Here is a 19,399-nt window from a genome sequence, read left to right on the forward strand (position 1 = left end):
ATTGTCAGACAATTCTTGTTACTCTGTACCATTTACATTACTTTGTATGAAAATACTGCAAGTGTATTTTTCAATAAAGAATTTATAAACGCCCAATTTTATGTTCTTGCATGAAAAAAGGCAAAAAAACAGTTGTGCAAAGCTAAAACCAGCAGCTCTCCAGCACTGGGTTTGACTGGGGAGTGCAAGGTGGCAACAGCGAAATGGTCACTCAGGCAGGGCCCAGGAGGCACGTGAGACCCACGACTGCAGGAACCTCAAACGCTGCAATTAATGGCTTAAAATAAATAATAAAATAATTGCACATATGAGTCATGCCACAAGGGAAAGGATTTACTCCTGCCCCAGTTGAGTCATCATGTTTGTTCTAAATGTGTTTCCTCCCCTGGCTCTGCCAGAACGCGGCAGAAGGCAGCGGGACAGGGCCCGGGGCTGCCCGGGCTGGGGAGTCTCTGCTGGCACAGGAGGGGAGGAGGAGGAGGAGGAGGAGGAGGAGGAAGGCTGCCGAGGCTACACAGCAGAAGAGGAAAGACCCTAGAACAAGGCCAGCTGGTCTGTCTGTCTTGCAGGAGCTTTCCATACAAAATCTCCCATATTAATCCAACAAAATTAGAATTATTTCCACAGACAGTAGCTGATCTCTCATGAGAGATGAGGGGACGTTTCCCAGAATCCTGAAGTTGCTCAGACCGTTCTGGGCACGGGCAGCCCGTACCGTGCTTTTACAGCTAAAAAATTACTGGCTTTTCCCTTCCCTTTTTACTCAGGTGTTCCAAAGGGGGACAAACATTCAGGATTGAAACAGGATTTAAAAAAAAAAATTAAGTCTCAAGCAGCTTCAGACCATTCCTTTCAAACCTTAGAACAGAACAGGTCGGCTGGAAGGGACCTACAACAACCATCTTGTCCAACCACAAACCAAACTCTTTAGGACTACCTATAGTGTAACCTATAGTTCTCGTTCTGAAACAGCCTCGGCAGAATTCAGAACTGCAAAGATGATATTCAAAAAAATGCCATTTTATCCAAGTATCACCAGGGACTTAAATTTAGTTTTCCAGATGTTTTCTGACTCAGTGGTGTACCTGTGCTGGGGAAGGTGACAGCTGAGTTCAGCATCCAATGGTATCGTCCCCGTTCTCCTGCCTTGCTCCCGGAGCAGCTTCTTTTAATCCACCAATCCGATTACAGAAGACACAGTGAGTGTGCTCACCCCTCTCTCAACCTAAAAAAAAAATAATAAAAGAATTAAAGATTCCAGTTATTTATTCTAAACTAGAGAAAATCGAGCAGTCTTTAGAGAAATAAAATTACTTTCTTTTCAGCAAACAGCTATTAGTGTGGATTTAGCTCCAGAACGGCTCACAGACAAACAAAACTCACTCAAATAACCATTATTTTAACTCGCATCATTCTACCCCTCTTCCATGTTGGTTTTTTTTACTAGTCTTAAACCGGGGTGTTCTCCAAACCCCAGCAGCAATGGGAGAAATAAAACAGGAGCCACCCTTGGGTGACAGTGACCAGGATTTGCTCCATGTTCACCTCCCCGGGGCTGTGCCAGGGACACGTGGTGTCGCAGCAGCAGGAACCCGGCCTGTGCCCACCCCGCCTGACGCCCAGATGAAAGAGCAGCCCCAGATTAGAAGGGATTAAACTTCCAGGCAAGTCCTTCCCCCTAAGTGGCTTAGGAAACGTGCAAGTCAGTGATTTATTACAAAGCCCTCTGAATAATCGTGACAATAAATGAGAGGAACTACGGCGTTCCCATCCAGCGCTCCAGCTCTGCCTCCCTGCCCAGCCGGGACCTCCTGCTCGCTGACGGTGCCAGCCCATGCCCTGCTGCACACAGGACTCCTTCAGCTGAACTGTTCTAATGCTAAACTTGATGCATTTCCATTTCAATTTCAGCCTTCTGAGAAAAGCAAAAGAAAAATAACAGCAGCAACAGAATCACGCTCACAGCACCGCAGTGGCTGCACTCCTGGCCACTACAGCGGCCCTAAAAAAGAAAACACCAAACCTTTCTCCACGTGCTTTCCTTGAAAAAAAACCCCACCACCACTTTCCGGGCAGCTTCCTGAGCAGTTCCTCCAGTTCTGTTTGCTACTGCAAACTCCCAACAGGCATTTGGCAATCCCGAGGCACCTGGAATTCCTCACAGCCTGCCCCACCTCCGGGACACACAGGTCTCGTGGGGCATTAATGCCACTCAGGAGAGACAGCTGGGCCAGGTGAGTGGCACGGAGCCTCCTCCTCTCCCCTTGTCACCAGGAACCTGCTGTTTCTCTCACAAGCTTTTACAAGTCCCAACCCCACATTAAAGCCCACTTCCCCGTGCTGACCCCCGTCTAGAGACCCCATCCAGCAGAGAAGCCCTGCTGAAAGCAGGCTGCCCAACAGCAGGTCCTGCTTGGCTAAGGCCATGTATTTGTTAGAAAGGTTAATGACCAGTGGCACACGGCAGGGAGGATGAGCTCAAATCAAACAAATATTCAGGGTTACCAGAAATCTGTTCCCTAGAACGCAAACAACAAAAGCCAGAAACACTAGTAAGGATTTTATGGTGGTTTTTTTTTTTAAGCAGCCATCAATCAGCTGCACAGGCAGCAAGAAAAAGGTGGGAGAGCAACAAAAGAAATATTCCTCACCCCAGCCCGTGCGCACGAGGCCTTTGCTTCTCCCCAGAGCTTCAGCAGTGCCCGAGGCAGGGAACAGCCCCAGTCCCAGGGCACAGCCTCTCTCACACCCTGCACCCCCTACCAGATCACTCCCCGGTACAGAGGCCTCGCATGGGTTCCACCACCACCCCCTCCTGCTGAGCAGCAGCGAGATCACTCACCCTTTTCCACGAGGGCTGGACACGGTCTGTGCTCTCTTTGAGGATCCCAGGAAGCTGAAGATCCTGGTGGTGGTGGTGGGAGATGGAGCCAGGACTCTCCTCAGAGCTGCGTGGGGCTCCTGAGCTGCAGGTGGTCACGCTGGAGACAGCCCAGGTGCTGCCAGCACACACTGACCTGCCACCACGGGTAACACACTGCACCTGAGAGCAGGCACCACAGCCCCCCCGGCCCACAGGGCTTCCCTCTCACCCACCGAGGGGGGCAGACAGCTTCTGTGGCTGGCAACACAGGGTAAGAATGACATTCTTTGCTTTGAAAGGCTGAAAAAGTAAGTTTCAAACCCCTCTTTTACACCGGCAGTAGCTCCCTAAAGATCACTGAGTGGGGACTGGAGCAGAGAAGTCCTTTGCTCCCACAGGAGGACCCTGCACATCCCATCACCACGGAGAACGGGCACAGCAGCAGGAGTCACTCACCTGCTTCCAAGATCCACAGGTTTTTCCTTCTTTTCTATACTGATACACAGAAAAAAATTACAAAAGGGTTGCAGCTGTCTGCCATCCAAGTCCCCTTCTCACCAAATAACTACCTTTAGCTTGCAAGATGATAATGAATGTAAAACCTAAGTTAGAAAAAACATGTTCAAATAAAGAGCTGGAATGTTCCTACTATATGAAAGAGTGCACAAACTGGCAAAGAAAAAAGAAAGAGTTGCAATTCAGATTTTTCACTCTCTTCAAAGTTTTTGATCTAAAGACAGGACTTAAAAATTTATTGACATACAATGTTTGTGGTGTTTTGTTGGGTTTTTTTTTCCAAAAAAATACTTAAGAGTAAGAACAAAGTTCTTGCAAGTTTTAAGCCTTCTCCCGCTCTTTCCTTCCCAAGGGGTAGAAATGGGAGAAGAGAAAAACCACCACAGAAATCTCCAATCCAGTACTTGCACAGGTTTATTTCGAGGTTGGGAGTTGAAGGTTCAGCTCAAACAAGCCATCGCTACCAGGGGGAAAGCAACCTCCAGTCTGCTGTTACCTTGCTGGTTTCTAGCGCTGCTGCAGGAACAGATCTAGTGCTTCTAACAGGAGCCTCTGTCCCAGGACTCAAACAGCAAAACAACCCACACCAAGTTTACTGTAGTTACTGTTATAGAAAGAGATTGTTCATGAGGAGCTTCTCTGGGGATGACGGTAACAGTGATGTCAGTGGAAATACCCAGAATTACTCTACTAATGACTTTGCAATTCTCTGAAGTTGTATCAGCAGCAACCTTCCGAGAGCCACCACAGACTGCAGATTTGCTCTAGTTTTCCCTACCCATTTTTAGGCACCTCTACCTTCACACAGCTTCTTCTCAGCCTCATAACAAAGCTGGATCGAGATCTGAGCTAGAGGAGACAGATTTGTGTTGAAGACAGCAGAAACTCGGTTCACTCCGAGGTACCTGCCCTACAAAAGTCACAGACACCTCACCCAGTGACTGACTCACCTTGACAAAAACACCCTTTCGGAAGACCTGCACTCAACCACCACTGTCAATACACTTTACAATAAAAAAAAAAACCTACAGCGCATTTAAAGCCATTAAATATGTTTAAATCTGCTGCACTAACTCATTACTGGAGTCTGCCAGAGCCTTCAGTTTCCACAGAGCCATACTTCACACACACAGTGTTAGCAGGAGCTTTTTCAGTTCAGTTGCAAGTACCTTCCTCAGAAGCACTTATGCTTAGAATTCCTATTTAACCTTGAGTTGTTTACAAAGGAGACACTCCAAATTGTATTTCTCTTACTACACTGAGCATAAGTGGATATACTACAGTTTAGAAAGAACATTTTAGCATTTAGTAAGAACACAGGTACCCACTCTATAGAATCATAGTATCATCATAGAATTGTCTAGGTCAGGGACCTTTAAGACCATCGAGTCCAACCAGCAACCTAACTGATAAAACCCATCACTAAACCATGTCTCTAAGCTCTATGTCAACCAGTCTTTTGAATATCTCCAGGGATGGGGCCTCAACCACTTCCCTGGGCAGCCCAGTCCAAGGCTTAATAACCTTTTCCATGTCAAAATTTTTCCTAAAAAGATGAAGGGAGTTAAAGAGGAGAGAGCCCCAAGAAATGCACCTTTGGATGCCCTTCTTTCTCTACCTTAAACAGGATCCTCGCTCTCCACAGATCCTCTGCATTCTTCTGTCTAAAGAGGAATTCCAGCAGTGCTAGAGACACTCCACGCAGCCCCAGGAAACCGCTGCATCTCAAAGACTTCTGCCTTTAAAAGGTTTAAAGCAATGTCACACAGTGAGATTTCAACATTAGCTAAAACAGAATTAAGTACTTAATTTATACAATGTTAAGCGCTGCATAGAAACCACTCAGGTCATCCACAGTACATTAGGTTAAGAATTTGGAATATGATAGCATATTGCTTGTGAAGTCTTTCCTTAAGAGCTAAGTTGTTTCCTAAAGGAACAGGGAAAGGTTGTTATATGGCAAGCAGATTCAGCTTGTCGGAAAAAAACCAAACAATTAAAAAAAAAAACCCCACAAAAGACAAACCACCCACCACACCCTTCCCCACATCACCTTTAGGTATGAAGTCACTGCTACTTGTTACTAGACAGTAGGGGTTGTGTTAATGCCATCTGCACAGGTATGAGGAGCCGAAGGAAAAGCAGCCCAGCTTTTGGTAGCAAAATCCTGCTGGGCAGGAAGAAGGCACTGACATTAGGAAGACTCTTGTGAAAAGTAGAAGATTCTGTCCTGAGCTCACAAGTTCTTTAGAAAGGTTTTCCCATATGTGGAAAAAACCCGTATTTAACCAGTGTCACCAGCACACACCATCCTGGATACACAAGCAGCAGGGACATAAGTAGCCAGGTCCCTTCTAGCTCCAGTCCTTGCTAAGTATCTACAACACAGACAGACAGAGGGACAACAGCTAGATCACGGTTTCTTTTTATTTTAAGATGTCACTATTAACACACATTAGTCAAGCTATCCTAAGTAATCCCCTAGACACCTAGGGAATCTAAAATCCTCTAAGACTTTATTAGCTCAAGAGACCACCATTAAAAGCTTTGATTTTAGTGTTATGTAACGAAAGTCTAACAAGCCTGACATTCTGCTTTCACCCTGCCAGACTAATGTGCGCTTTAGTGACAATATCCATTTACAAATCAATAATACATCATACATCATCCCCAGCTTTACCTCTGGAAAGTGCTAAATGGAGTCAATGAACCGTCTATTTACAATTTCAAATCCTAATATATTTACAATAGAAACCAAAGTATTTAAAACCATTAAATATAGTGTTTAACTCTGCTATATTAGTTTACATGAACACAGCTTACCTCTGGCATCATATTTCCTGATAATATTTCTGCCAGTAATTTAAGATTTTTTTTTTTTAAAAAAAATTGCTATTCCTGGAGGGGAAAAAAAAAAAAAAGCTTAAAAACCAACCCAAAACCTCCAGGCATTTCAGAGCCCTGAGGAATTACCCACCCTAGACAGCCTTCCAGTAGAAGTACTGCAGTGTTCTAGAGAGACTTCCAAACTCCAGGCAAGCCTTTAAAACCTAACGCATACGTAAAACTTGAAGAGTCAGTAATCCATTGAGCAGGTTTACTGGAGTCACTGCTACCATTCAGCTTGTACTAATCCGTAGTCAAGAAGGAAACCGCTGCTTGGCTGCTTCTCCCTCCATTACATTCCCTCCACCCACAGAAAGTGTTTCGTGCACCGCAGTCCCCAAGAGCTAAGTCGGCATCGTCTTCTCTTCTTTGCTGAAAGGCTGAACTGAGCCAGGCTTTACCCAGGACAGGCCAGAAACGTGCATGCTTTTGCAGTGCTGCTCTTCTGGCTTCTTCTAGGCAGAAAAGAATTAAAGTCAGAATTATCAGAAACCGCAAACCCTCTTCAGTCCCTCCCCAGCCATTATAACCATCCATTTACAAGCACAAAACACAGTAGCATCGTTTCCTCAAAGAGGAGCACTAAAATGGCTACTAGTTTAATTTCCGTGGCACCCATAAAATTACCCTGACATTACAAGAGAGTTTTAATGACTTAGTTCGTGTCCCGCTACCCCATCATACCATGAAGATGGTTCAAGGATAATCTCTGAAGAGTGCCTTTCGGTTGAAGGCCGTGGCCCAGTACCACTCACTGCACTGCTGTTTGCCAAATTTCTCAGTTCTACAGAAACAGGTGTCAAACCAAATCAAACCATTTCTGTCACTAGCCTGACACTGCACCTGTACCACACCACCTGGCTACGGGGCTAAGCTGTGGAGGAGCACTGCATCCCACCAAAGGCTTCTGAACGCAAATTAACATACCAAAGTAGCAACCAATACCTTCATCGCACACCATGGAGCTCCTTAAGGCTTTCCAAGGACAGTCCTTCCCTTCCCTGAGCATTTATGCTTGAGCAGTAACTATTTCTACCCAACACAATGCAACAAACATTTGAGACTGATTCGCAATTTAGAAGACAAAAAAAAAAAAAAAAAGGCTTCTGAACGCAAATTAACATACCAAAGTAGCAACCAATACCTTCATCGCACACCATGGAGCTCCTTAAGGCTTTCCAAGGACAGTCCTTCCCTTCCCTGAGCATTTATGCTTGAGCAGTAACTATTTCTACCCAACACAATGCAACAAACATTTGAGACTGATTCGCAATTTAGAAAACAAAAAAAAAAAAAATAAAGCTTCAAGCTGAGGGAGAAAGGTGCAACTTAAAGTAGTTTAAGAAGATTAGGGAGTGAGATACCTACTCTAGCAGGTCAAAGAAACAGAACAGCTTGCAGGTTTTTTGCAAACCAGGAACTGGCCCTGCCTGCACACTGCTACAGGCTCAGCAGGTCATGTGTGTGCCAATTACATCAAACCTGGAATGACGCATCGAGCTCTAGGAAGGGGTAATTTTGTGAGTAGACTTTGTTGTACTATGGGAAGCCACTGACAAAAGTAAATCAAGGCAGCAAGAAAACTGAACCTCCACTTCTTCTGTCCCTCACGAGTTTTGTGTAGAAAGTGGCACAGCGTGACGGAATTGCCATAAAACATCAAACAACAGGGATGGGTTGGGCTTGAGCCTGGCAGAGTGGCACCTGCCTGTCACCTGATGCTGTCTGACTAGAAATCAGTAGAGATGAGAGCAAGGCACTCTGCTTGTGCTGCTTCAGGAAGTTTGGAATGAGAAGAACAGCCCCAAGCTTTGGTTCTGTAATGAAAGATCTCTCAACAGAATAGAACAAAGAAGTTGGGGACTGTGAGGTTAGACAGAAGCGGTAACGACCATGACAAGGCCAGGACAAGCTAATAGGCAGTCAGCAAATCTCTTCCTTCCCTTCCATCCCTAAACAAAAAAAAAATCTGTCAAGTGTGCCAACAATTGCACTAACAAAGCTTTCTAGCCGGCTAAATGATTAATTGCTTAACACACTGAAGGTAGAACCAGTGACATAACTGCTTAATTAGGAGACCAAATCAGCTTCAGCACACTTGCTGATCCAGAAGAGGGGTGGAATAAGGTCTGTCTAGTACATGTTCATCACACAGAGAGAATCTTTCTTCCTTTATCAGGCAACAAACCTTACTGTAGTGAGAATCTGGACTTTGCTCATACCTTCTGAGTCAACATCTTCTCTCTAGCTTCATCATGTATAGCTGGATTCCATGGAGAAAAACTATGGAGAAAGTACAGTTATCTCTTTGCGTTTTTGCAAACTACAGCATAGACAGAGCAGAAAGCAGCAATTTTCCTTGGCTTAGTTTGTTGAATTTCAAGTAAACTCCAAGTCTGAGTTTTCAATGTTAAAACATCCAGAGAAGAACTAAATTTACATTGTCGTGGATCTTTTCATTAGGTTTTCATTTTTGTTTGCAATGACAGCTGGCAATTCAGCAGGTGCTACACGAAATACTACTCACATTCACTACGGAGCTGACTGTGCCATCCCCCATGCAAGACAAGCTTAAAAGCATTTAAGAAGTATGTCCAAAGCTACAGTCATGCAAATTGAGTTCAGGAAAGCCCAAAAGCAGTATTTAGTCCATGGGTATCTCTACTTGTGGGAGGTGGGGTGTCTGGGGGCCCTTTGCTTGTTTGGGGGTTTGTTTAGGGTTTTGTTGAGATTTTTTCAAGTCTGGGTTGCTTAGTGAAAAACCAGTAAACACGAGCGTCTGCTTATCTTTAAGATTCACTCAATATTAAATGGAAGGAAACGAGGATAGGAATATTCAAAGTATGGCTATGAATGTAAGAAAAAGCAGGTCAGTCAACTTGGCAGAGAAAGGCCTGAAATCAACAACTATACCCAAACTTGTTCTTGAAACTTAGGGCACGGTGAACTTGCACGTGGTACTTACATGATTGCATAGGGATCCTCTATTTTGGGCTGATCAAATAAATGACTGCTGCATAGTTTGACACTGTCCACCACTTTACTTTTGAACAGCTGAATATCTTTTTCATACCTGCAAGAGAAAAGTAGGTCATGATAAGTAATTGTGAGGAGGCACAGGTTTGCCCTAGAAGCACAGCCAGATTTGGCAAAGCCTCGACTAGTTCCAATTGCAACCAACTCTGCAGGCAGAGACCATGAACTGATAAACAGTTTTACAAATCTCTTGTTTCTGTGAGTCTCCACCAAAATCTCTTAAGAGGTGGTGTCTATACACGTGAAAGACACTTACAGCACTGCAGCCTCAGGGTTCAGAGGAGTAGTTGTATCAATCTTGTAGAAGACTCTGCGAGCATACATTAATACTTGCCATATGTGATTGTGGTTTCGCCTAAAAAGAATAAAGCAGGATGAAGAACGGAACAAACTTCTTTCAAATTATACACCAATATACACTATGTACCAATATACACTAACCTCCATTTTGCAAATGCCCTTTTCACATCCAGCTCACCAGACAAAGGATCTACTAGCGGATGGAAGACAGGCAGATCAAAAACCAAGCGCTGCATTAGAGAAAAAGAAATTCATTATGACAACTTCAATCCTAGTGTTAAAACCACCGGGTGAAGATCAGTCAGATGTTGCTTCCAAACACTAATTAATTGTTACCGTATTAAAAGAAAGCAACCTGAAGTGATTTGTACCAGCTGTGAAACTGTAACCCAACACACCCATGTTACACGCAGGGTCTTGTCCTCTCTCACACGCTTATCACCAAATCAGGAAACTAATCCAGCTAACTGCACAAGCACTCGTGCCAACACAGGTAATAATATCAGATAAGACCAGATTAAAGGAGTTTTTCTAGTTTAGCTATTTGTGACCCAAAGCTTTTTACATACTTGAGCTACAATCAATATTTTTTTTATCCTACACATTTTTTAAGTGAACTGTGGAGGGACACCAAGTGTCTTCAGTCTTGTATGGATAATTTCCTCTCGTGTTCATGCATTCTTCCAAAAGAAAACTCAGTTTCCACAAGAAGCCCTATGCTCGCAAAAGAACGACGGCTGTATGAGAGATAATGAAGCCTGATCTTTGTAAGAAACTGCTTCCTACTATTTCTGTCCTTTTAAAGACGATAGCTTTACACAAAACTTGACACCAAGCAGGCAGCTTCCTGACACAGCAACTTGTTCTCAGCTACAGCAGTTACACACCCCCACATCCCCCGATCTTCCTCTTAAAGAAATTTGGCCAAGAGGGCCAGCTGCTCTGCTCAGGAGAGTCAGATTGCCACAAGATTATTTTATTTATTTTTATTATTGATGTAATAACTTGGATACTTTTCCCTAAAGAGAAAAACAGAAAGGAGCAATGGAAGGTAACACCATACTATCTACCTCCCTCTCCCTCTGTTTCAGCACCTTTCTCATCAAGTTCTCTGTTTCAATGCAATTTAGAAGACAGATGGGCAAGAAATCCTGCAGTGCTACAGCAAGCCCAGCACAGGTGCCTGGATTTTATGTTCCATTATACTGCTACTCAGGATTTGGATACTTCTTTAAGTGTTTCAATGTTAACTTCCTCACCAAGGAAGCAGCAGATCAAGAGCTGAGGTACAGAACTGGCTGATTACTTAATACTCTTAATGCATTTAACCTCATGAAACTCACTCTACACCAGCCTCAGTAATCACAGCAACACAATTCCTCCACAGATGTTAAGAAATATGCACAAGACATCGCAAAGGAGCCCAGCCAATTGAACAAAACTAGTTTAAGGAAACGAGAAGCTAGTTGGTATGTTAGCTTTAACAAAGTCTTACTTTAAAAAAATCAGAAAACAAAAAAAATCCAACACACAACCACTTACCGGGCAGTCTCCATCTGGGTAATTGTCAGGAATATAGACAGTAAATTTAAACACACCATCCTGGTAGAGCCCATGTCTTATGAATATTACACCAAACCACACTGCAAGTGAGAAAGTTTGCTTCAGTGAAAGAATTTAAAAAAAAAAAAAATTTAACATTAAAAAAAAAAAATTAAAGTCAAACTTACTTAATGCTGATCGGTAAGATGGCTGCACGTAGACACCCGGCAATTTCTGCTTCACAACCAAGGTACTGCAATTAGAATCTGTGTTTAGAGCAGCTCCACAAGGGCACTAACACCACAGCAAGCTGACAACATTAGACCCCAAATGTACTGCCTATAGCTTGACAAGGGATGGCTTCTCAAACTTTCAATCAGTTGAAATGTGACCAAAGCTTTAACTTCAATTTTAATCAAGTACTTTTTCAGTTTTAGATAAAACTATGCTGCAGGTCAAACAAATTACACTGGCAACTACCAAAGTAACCGAGAATAAAAAGGACAGGCAAGAAGCAGGGTGTATCAGAGAGCTGGATCGAGTGATTCGAGGCATCTCATTAACAGGATAGACCAAGTCATTTTCCCACTTATTTGCTATTTCATTTCTTGTGATGATAACCCAGCCATGGTCTTCAGTCAGCAATGACTGGTGCAGTATCAAAAAGAGTTTCCACCTCTCCCTTTACCATTTAGAAAAGTCCATTTGAAAATCAACCATACTGGCGGGGCAAAATGTGCTGGTTTTACTATTTTTTAAATCAATGAACAGAAGAAGTTGCTAGTAAGTTTAACCAGCTGTAGTTGTATGCTGTGCAGACTCTACTGGATGCTGTAAATGATAAACCAAATTATTCTCTTCATACAGGCCCAGTAAATAGAACTCCTCATGCTTGCACAAATAATCAAATGAAAACATTAACACAGGTCTCCACTTAAGCTTTCTGTAATTTTCATTGTTATTTCCCTAATAATGCATTTGTTAAGCTAGAGGAGTTCACATTATGATACCAATAAATTTTTACATGCTGCAGAAGAAAAACATATTTATTGAATTAAAAAGTCAGGGTCACTGCCCTGAAAAAAAGATAAAAATAAAGTTTTGAGAGTTCTCACTTTCAATGTAATGGTTAAATGCAAGCACCGAGACTCAGCGTTGCATAAGGACTCCAGGGATTTCATTCCAAAAGGCACTACATACTTGGGAATCCAGCGTGTCCGTTACAGAGGAAGTCCCTCCAGCTTTGTAGCACAAAATAGTTTATTTAGCTTTATATAAGAAGAAAGTTTTGCAGACAAATAGAGATTTGTATGCCCCCACAGTAGCCTACAAATCACTAGATTGGATCAAATGCAACTGATCCAAGGAAACCTATTTAAATCACGCTAACTCCTCCCTCAGTATCACTGAAAGACAGGAAAGAACATACTCTTCCTAATACCCATTTAATAAGGCATATCAGGTGGAGCCCAAGTGCTCCGTGTAACAACTGAAGGAAGCTCCCACATCCTAACTCCATTAGACAGTACCATACATTCATAACCATCTTCCCACCAGACATCTGCTTGCTTCTATTTTCATACTTGGCTCAAAAATTTCTGACCAAAAAGCCATTAGGGTAACCGGTCAGGATGCCTAAACCCAAAATGTGTTTACTTGAAGACTGAGAAAGACACTAATTCAGAGAATTATATCTAAACATACCCTCATCTCATTTTCCTCTCCCCTGCTACTTCAAGAGATTGAGACTCCAGAAAAAGAATTTTGCAGAACCTAAGTTTTACTGCCTTCTTCAAGGACTAAGACAAAGATGCCATGCAAGAACTAGATCTTTGCACGGTTTTTCTTCCCCATGAAGCATAACCCCAGTGACCTAAAAAAAAGAGAAAAAAGTGGAAACTCACAATTCTGCAAGGAGGGAATACTCCAAATAAAAAGGCCCATAAGAAGCATGTGTTCCATTTGTCGACTGGGAGGACGCGGCAGGGGAAGCAGGTTTTGTTATTGGCACAGCATTCTTTGGAATTGAAGGCAACTGTTTCTTTGTAGAGGCTCGCAGAGGACTGGTTCGCACCTCTCCACTCAAAGTCTTCTCTTCAGCATCAGGTCTCTGTTAGATTAAAAGAGAACCATGAGATTTCAGGCCATGTTTCACAAGCATTTACCATATAAATATATTTTATCCCAGGTTTAAATCCAACCTTGGTAATTACAAATTTGGCCAATGAAATAAACATATCTTGGGCTTCAGTGTTCTATTGCTTATAGGTGGGGGGCTGGGGGTGTCTCTTTGGGTTTTGTTTTTAAACAGACTTTTATTCAATCAAGCCTACCCTACAAGTAGAGAAATGATCAATGTTGGATAGGAAATCTGCAGATTAGGACAAATGCTTAAGGAGGCTTACATTTATTTAGAAGCTGGAACCAGATAGTGCATAACATCAGCTTAGAAGTCAATCTATTTCTAGCACACAGTGCATCAAGATAAATCATTTCCACTGTCAAGCATTCTCGCATTTTAAAAACTCTTTTAAGCCTAGAAGTAGTGTAGTAAAGCTGAGATGGAATCAAGAACTTTCCACAGAAAACTCCATGTATTTCACTTCCTGCCTGTGCTGAAGACACCAACATCCCACTTGGAACTGATCACAAAGCCCAGTCCCACTGTGGGGGAATCACCGTTTGGCAATGATATCAAGCCCAGTCTAACTAGTTTTGCTATAGCAACTTTTTCATGTTTATACTGTACTTTGTTAAAAACAAAACAAGCTTTTCAACTCAATTGGTTACTGAGACTGCTAGAGAACACTGTACTACGTACAGACCTCAGACCCATCCTACAGATTGCCAAGACAAACCTGCAGGCTACAGACTTGGGATCAGGCGAGTTGTGGTGAAACTAAAGGCATGATTTAGTCTGTAGTGTTCCAAAGCACTTGAAACTTGGCCCAGTAACACCACTGATGTCACAAGCCTCATCAACAAAGTTATATAATTTGTCCCAGCACCGAATACCTGAGAAGTGATTAACCTGAGAGCTATCATGCTTTAATACACATAATATAAACTAGCAATAGCATTGTGGAGGCGCAGATTTGTCAATGCTCACTGCACGTGCAATACCTGGCTAAGCTCTATGTAAGACAGTAAACAAATGCCCTAAGAAACAAACGTTTCAACCATTTGAACAAGTTTGTTTCACCTTTCCTACTCAAAGACGCTTCGGATAAGAAAAGTCAACAACTTCTGGAGCAGACTCCATCCACAGGCACATTCCAGTTAATGCAGCTCCAAGGTAGCTTACGCTTTTATTGAAGATCACAATTCTCAGCATAAAACACACACTCCAACTGTATTTGCAGATTAGCTGATGGTCTTTTCCAGAACTGCTACTACCCCTCAATGCCTATTAACACTTTATGACATCCATTTATTCAATACCTTGCGCACGGAACTTGTAGACATGCTCCAGAAAGGGTTCATAACGTGTATTCCAAACAAAGGACTGCAACTTTTCAGTGTCTTCAGAGTGTCCTCAGGCTTCTCTGGTTTACACCCTGAAAATACACAGAATGAATATGCATTCTGACAGACAAACAAGACTCAATATATAAATACGATTCAGATCCAATTCTGCAGCCAACTTTGTCTTTCTGTAACTTCAGAGGAAAACTTCTTGTAGTTAAGACTGGCAATAGTTAGAATTGCCAAAGCTCTATCATATATTAGACTCCAGGACAATAATACAGTTGTCTACAAAATAATTGTTGCGCATGAAGCCCTGCCTTCTTTCTGCTACAAGGAAGGTTCTGCATTCCATGTTTTGTCTTGCCAACAGCAAAAAAAGACAATCTATTGGCTCAGCACAGCCAAGAAAGATTCTCTACAGGCACAAATATTAGAAAGTTATCACTTCACCATTTCAGTGCAGCACCAGACAGCACCAGAATGGCTCGCTCTGGAGCAAGCACAGTCAAGTGTTGCCCCTCACATCCAGTGCTGACTGGGCACGTTTCTGAAGCACTCCAGTTTGAACAGATCTCTGCCATTCCCGTTGAAAGAGATGATCCTCCCATTGAGTTTGCATCACGCATGTGTCATTTTGTTTTCATCTGCCTTGGAACACCACCAGGAATAGACAAAGCCACAGAACACAGAAGTTTTTCTGTAGCTTATTTAATAGTTCCATTCTGAGCACTAGGGCTTAGAGTGCTCTTTAGGTCAGCAGTTCAATAACAAGGACTTCAGCATTATTGGGAGTTTCAGCATGTCATCTACTGTGTATGTCTGTATGTCCTTGTTTTCCTCTCTCTTTTTATTTTTTTATAAGTCTCGCTACTGTTTACACAAGAACTCTTATCTACAGCACCTCTTGTGTAGCACAGCCTATTTACTCTACTCTTTTTCCCTTTTCCCCCTGCAGTTCTCCTAGTTTCCCTTTCCCTACCCACCTCCCTGCTTCTGCCTATTATCAACTAATGGAGGCAATCCATTTTACTCAATTTCTTGAATAGTAAGTTGTACAACATTCAACTACAATTGTACAACAAGCAGGGCAATTCACAGGATGTGAGAAAAGGAGAGAATGGCACAGGCTTCTGTTGTGGTCAACATTGAGTTTCTTTACAGTAAGCAAGGCACCACCTGTTCACCCACTACTTGGTTAGTTTATAGAGAAAATGGTACTAGGTTCCAAAATCTTCCTAAAAGGAAAATAAATGTCAATCTTGTGAAAAGAGAAAAGAAGAAAAAAAAAAAAAAAACCCAGACAATTTATCCAAAGAAAGCCTAGCAATGGAAAATTTTTAAAAGAAACACTGACATCAAATGATAGGTATTCTTCTAGACTGTAAAGCAGCCAAGCATTCAAAAAATGCAAGCACCATTCAGAAAACTAATAAAAATTAATTAATTTCCCCACCCCAAAATCTTCTCAAACATTCCAGTACACATGATTCCTCCGGATATTTTTCCTGTTCAGCAGCCAGTTCTGAGCCACTGAAAACAGAAAGTCAAAGCACAGCTACTGCGCTGGGGCATGCCCTGTGATAGCAGGGAGAAGATGTTTTCACTTTTCCCCATCTCCTGTCTGGAAAGCAGAGTCACGCCAGAGGGCTATGCCAGCGGCCTTTTCTCTCCCATGAAACTCAGCCAGACTGAGTAAGACAGCAAGAGGCTGGGCTGGGAATGTACAGGACACCTCCTCGGGACACTTCAGCGTAACCAGAGGGCGGAGGAGCTGACGCACACAGAGAGCACCTGAGTGCGGTGGCTTTGACAAGAGAGAAAAGCGCTGGAAGCCCAGGTACAAGCTGGAAGACAATTAGCTGGAATCTGGAATGATTATGGGGTTTGGGTGGCACTTTCTTCTTGGTCTGTTTGGTTTGGGCTGGTGTTTTTTAAGACTAGGTAATAGAAATTGCATTATTCCAGAACCAGAGATATGAGATGCAGGAGTTGAACAGGACAAAGAATGGGGTACGTACATCAAAACCAGCCTAAATAACACCAGTGAAACAGGGAACTGATCTAGAAGCTTGATAGCTGGCACTAGATGGAGTTCAGTCACTGACTCCACCTTTCAGAAGGCAGCTATGCACCTCAGTACACTCCCAGCTTGGTTGAAAAGCTTTTCATTATAGAGATGCCTATTTCCAGGCTATTAAGAATGGTTTATATCTCCAAATACAACATTATGTTAACTCTAGCTAAACTACAGAGATTGCCCAGCAGAGATCTTTCACCCAGTAATAAGTGACACATGGTGTTGTCCCCAGCTTATTAAGAGACTTTTTGTCCCCAGTCTCAATCACCTGCTAAAATGCTATTTATGACAGAAAACTAATAACCTCACAGTCCCAGCTTCCCAGAGGAGGGTCATTTTAAAAGGTGTTTTAGAGTTTATTTCACTGCCTTCTAGCTATGCTATATGGGAGCAGAGAATGACTTCAGTACAGGAAACTCACACATGACCACTCGTGCTCTCTCCAGTGCTTTCACCTTACAATTTACTGCCCCACTTCAACCACAAGAGTAACTTAAAAAAAAAAAAAATTAAAAAAAAAATCAGGTAACAGCACATTTAATTTAGAGTGTTTACCCTACTTCTCACAATGCAGAAGGTCTGCAGAAGACAAGGGGAAGCAAGTCCCAATGTCATCAAGTGGAATGTCTCTGCAGTCTAGTCACTCCATCTCACACAGGGCTGCAGTGTCTGTTACAAGGTACCTACCATTTCGACAGCTCACGGTGCTGTCACCACTGAAACCATCAGCTTCCCAAAAGAACCCAATACATTCTCCTCATTTTATGAAAAGGGAATAAATACACTCAAAATCCTCACCCCGACTCCTTTCACATTGTCATCGTTCACAGTGCCTCGATTTAGAAGAGGCTCAGTAGTGTGCTGCTCAGCTCAGTAGCGTGCTGCTCAGCAATATGTTCTACTCATTTCTACTACTTCGAGAATAGAAAGTAACAGCAACCCTCCTAAGAATAGAAAGAATAGACCTCCTAAGCCGTCCTTCTGCCATAGGATTTTTATAGATATCTTTTTCTGTAATGTTTTCCTTCTAATACAACAGCAATTAAAAAAACAAGATGTAACACAAACTCATGGAGAAACATTACTTCAAATGCCTCTCTTGGAAAGGCCTTCTAACTTCCATACAGCACTGCATTACTAAGGTCCTGCCACACCAGGACCGAGAAAGTCACCTGCCACCAAGTACAAGTTCATGTTGACATTCACCAGCACTGAGGTATGCAAATGAGAGCTGTCAGAGCAAGTGTAAACTCAGGCAGTACTTCATCAAACTTCAAAAGTTAACATTAATGAAAACCAAGATTTCAAGTACTTTGCTTTTGTACCTTCTCCTTCTCTACACCAGGTAGTCTCGTTAAAGATTCCTTCTATTATTTACACCTACTGTCATACTGTGTGCCATATTTCCTGCCCTGTCATCAGCCGGGTCATTAGATTAAACACAACACTAAAACAATTTGACAAAAACTTCATCTGCCTGGAACTGAGCACTTTTCTAAATATTTTCTGGAAACAGAAATGATTCTTCAAGAAGAAAAAAAGAAGCATAGAAAAACATATATATAATACAAATGTTTATGTAGTTTTATGCACTTTATAAAAGGGAAGGGAGCCACTCCCACACCTGAGAAAAAAACAGAGCTGATGAGGCAGGGCGCTAGAGGAGAACAATACCTGTTAGTCACAACACTATTCGTGTGTGTCCAGCAACTGTAACTGTCAGTTTAAACATATATATAATACAAATGTTTATGTAGTTTTATGCACTTTATAAAAGGGAAGGGAGCCACTCCCACACCTGAGAAAAAAACAGAGCTGATGAGGCAGGGCGCTAGAGGAGAACAATACCTGTTAGTCACAACACTATTCGTGTGTGTCCAGCAACTGTAACTGTCAGTTTACACCAGAACACACTTCTCAGGACACCCACTCCTGATCTTCTTAGGACCCCAGGACTTCCCTAGCCCACAGCTGAACCCACTGGACGAGGCGGAGGCCGCTGAAGGAATGCCGGCAGCCGAGAGGAACACCGGCCAGTCGAGCCTGTTTGCCAACTCTTCCTCTGCAGACGGATCACACCTTCCACATCGACACCTGCTGCTGTGCTGCCAACCCCCTCACACACCTCTCAACGAAACCATAATCCGCGCCAGCCCAGCCAGCTCCCGTACAGGATCTGACAGTTTAAGGACACAGGGGGACGGGCGGCCGAGTTTCACGTGCCCAGAGAAGCTGTGGCTGCCCCATCCCTGGATGGGTTCAAGGCCAGGCTGGATGGGGCTTGGAGCAACCTGGTCTGGTGGGAGGTGTCCCTACCCAGGGAGTTGGAATGAGATGATTTTTAAGGTCCCCTCCAACCCAAACCATTCTATGATTCCCGGGGCCGCGTTTCCAGAGGGGCTCGTCAGCTGGAGGGCGGGTGGGTGACAGCAGGGAAAACACCGGTTCTGGGAATCCCGCAGACCCCAGCGGGGCGGACTCTCCCCCGTCATTCCCGGCGGCGTTTCACGCCGCGGCCGTTCGGAAGGGCTGGGAGGGAGGCCCCACGGGGCGCCTGACACAGGGGGCCGGCGCGGACGCTTCTCACGGGGGCGAGCGGGCGGGCGCCGCCCCAAGCCCCTCCCGGCGACAGGTGAGGGCCCGGCGGGCCGCAGGCTGACAGCCCGCCGCCGCCCCTCGGTGCAGCCAGGGCCCTCCGCCTCCCTCCCGCG

General features: G+C 43.6%; 1 protein-coding gene and 1 long non-coding RNA gene across 3 annotated transcripts in view; both read right to left on the minus strand.

Annotated features, from left to right (window-relative positions):
* Positions 1-1,129: 1,129 nt before the first annotated feature.
* Positions 1,130-5,738, minus strand: LOC106888204. Its single transcript, XR_001412059.1, has 3 exons — positions 5,433-5,738; positions 2,843-5,118; positions 1,130-1,225 (listed from the first exon to the last, which is right to left on the minus strand). It is a non-coding gene; the product is annotated as an uncharacterized LOC106888204 (long non-coding RNA).
* Positions 5,739-5,788: 50 nt separating this feature from the next.
* Positions 5,789-19,399, minus strand: part of AKTIP (AKT interacting protein) — a 13,759-nt gene continuing 148 nt past the window's right edge. The window contains exons 2-10 of one of the 2 annotated variants that reach the window (XM_014942594.1): positions 14,585-14,700; positions 13,048-13,253; positions 11,332-11,396; positions 11,144-11,244; positions 9,743-9,831; positions 9,558-9,656; positions 9,231-9,338; positions 8,488-8,548; positions 5,789-6,717 (exon numbers count right to left, since the gene is read on the minus strand). In XM_014942594.1, coding sequence (XP_014798080.1) covers positions 6,610-6,717; positions 8,488-8,548; positions 9,231-9,338; positions 9,558-9,656; positions 9,743-9,831; positions 11,144-11,244; positions 11,332-11,396; positions 13,048-13,253; positions 14,585-14,626 — 879 coding nt within the window. In that variant the 5' untranslated portion in view covers positions 14,627-14,700 and the 3' untranslated portion in view covers positions 5,789-6,609. Of the gene's footprint in view, positions 6,721-8,487; positions 8,549-9,230; positions 9,339-9,557; positions 9,657-9,742; positions 9,832-11,143; positions 11,245-11,331; positions 11,397-13,047; positions 13,254-14,584; positions 14,701-19,399 lie in introns of both variants that reach the window. The other variant, XM_014942593.1, reaches the window with a different exon arrangement.

The sequence above is a fragment of the Calidris pugnax genome, unplaced genomic scaffold (assembly GCF_001431845.1).
Source record: "Calidris pugnax isolate Ruff unplaced genomic scaffold, ASM143184v1 scaffold28, whole genome shotgun sequence".
In the NCBI taxonomy this organism is placed as follows: Eukaryota; Metazoa; Chordata; class Aves; order Charadriiformes; family Scolopacidae; genus Calidris; species Calidris pugnax.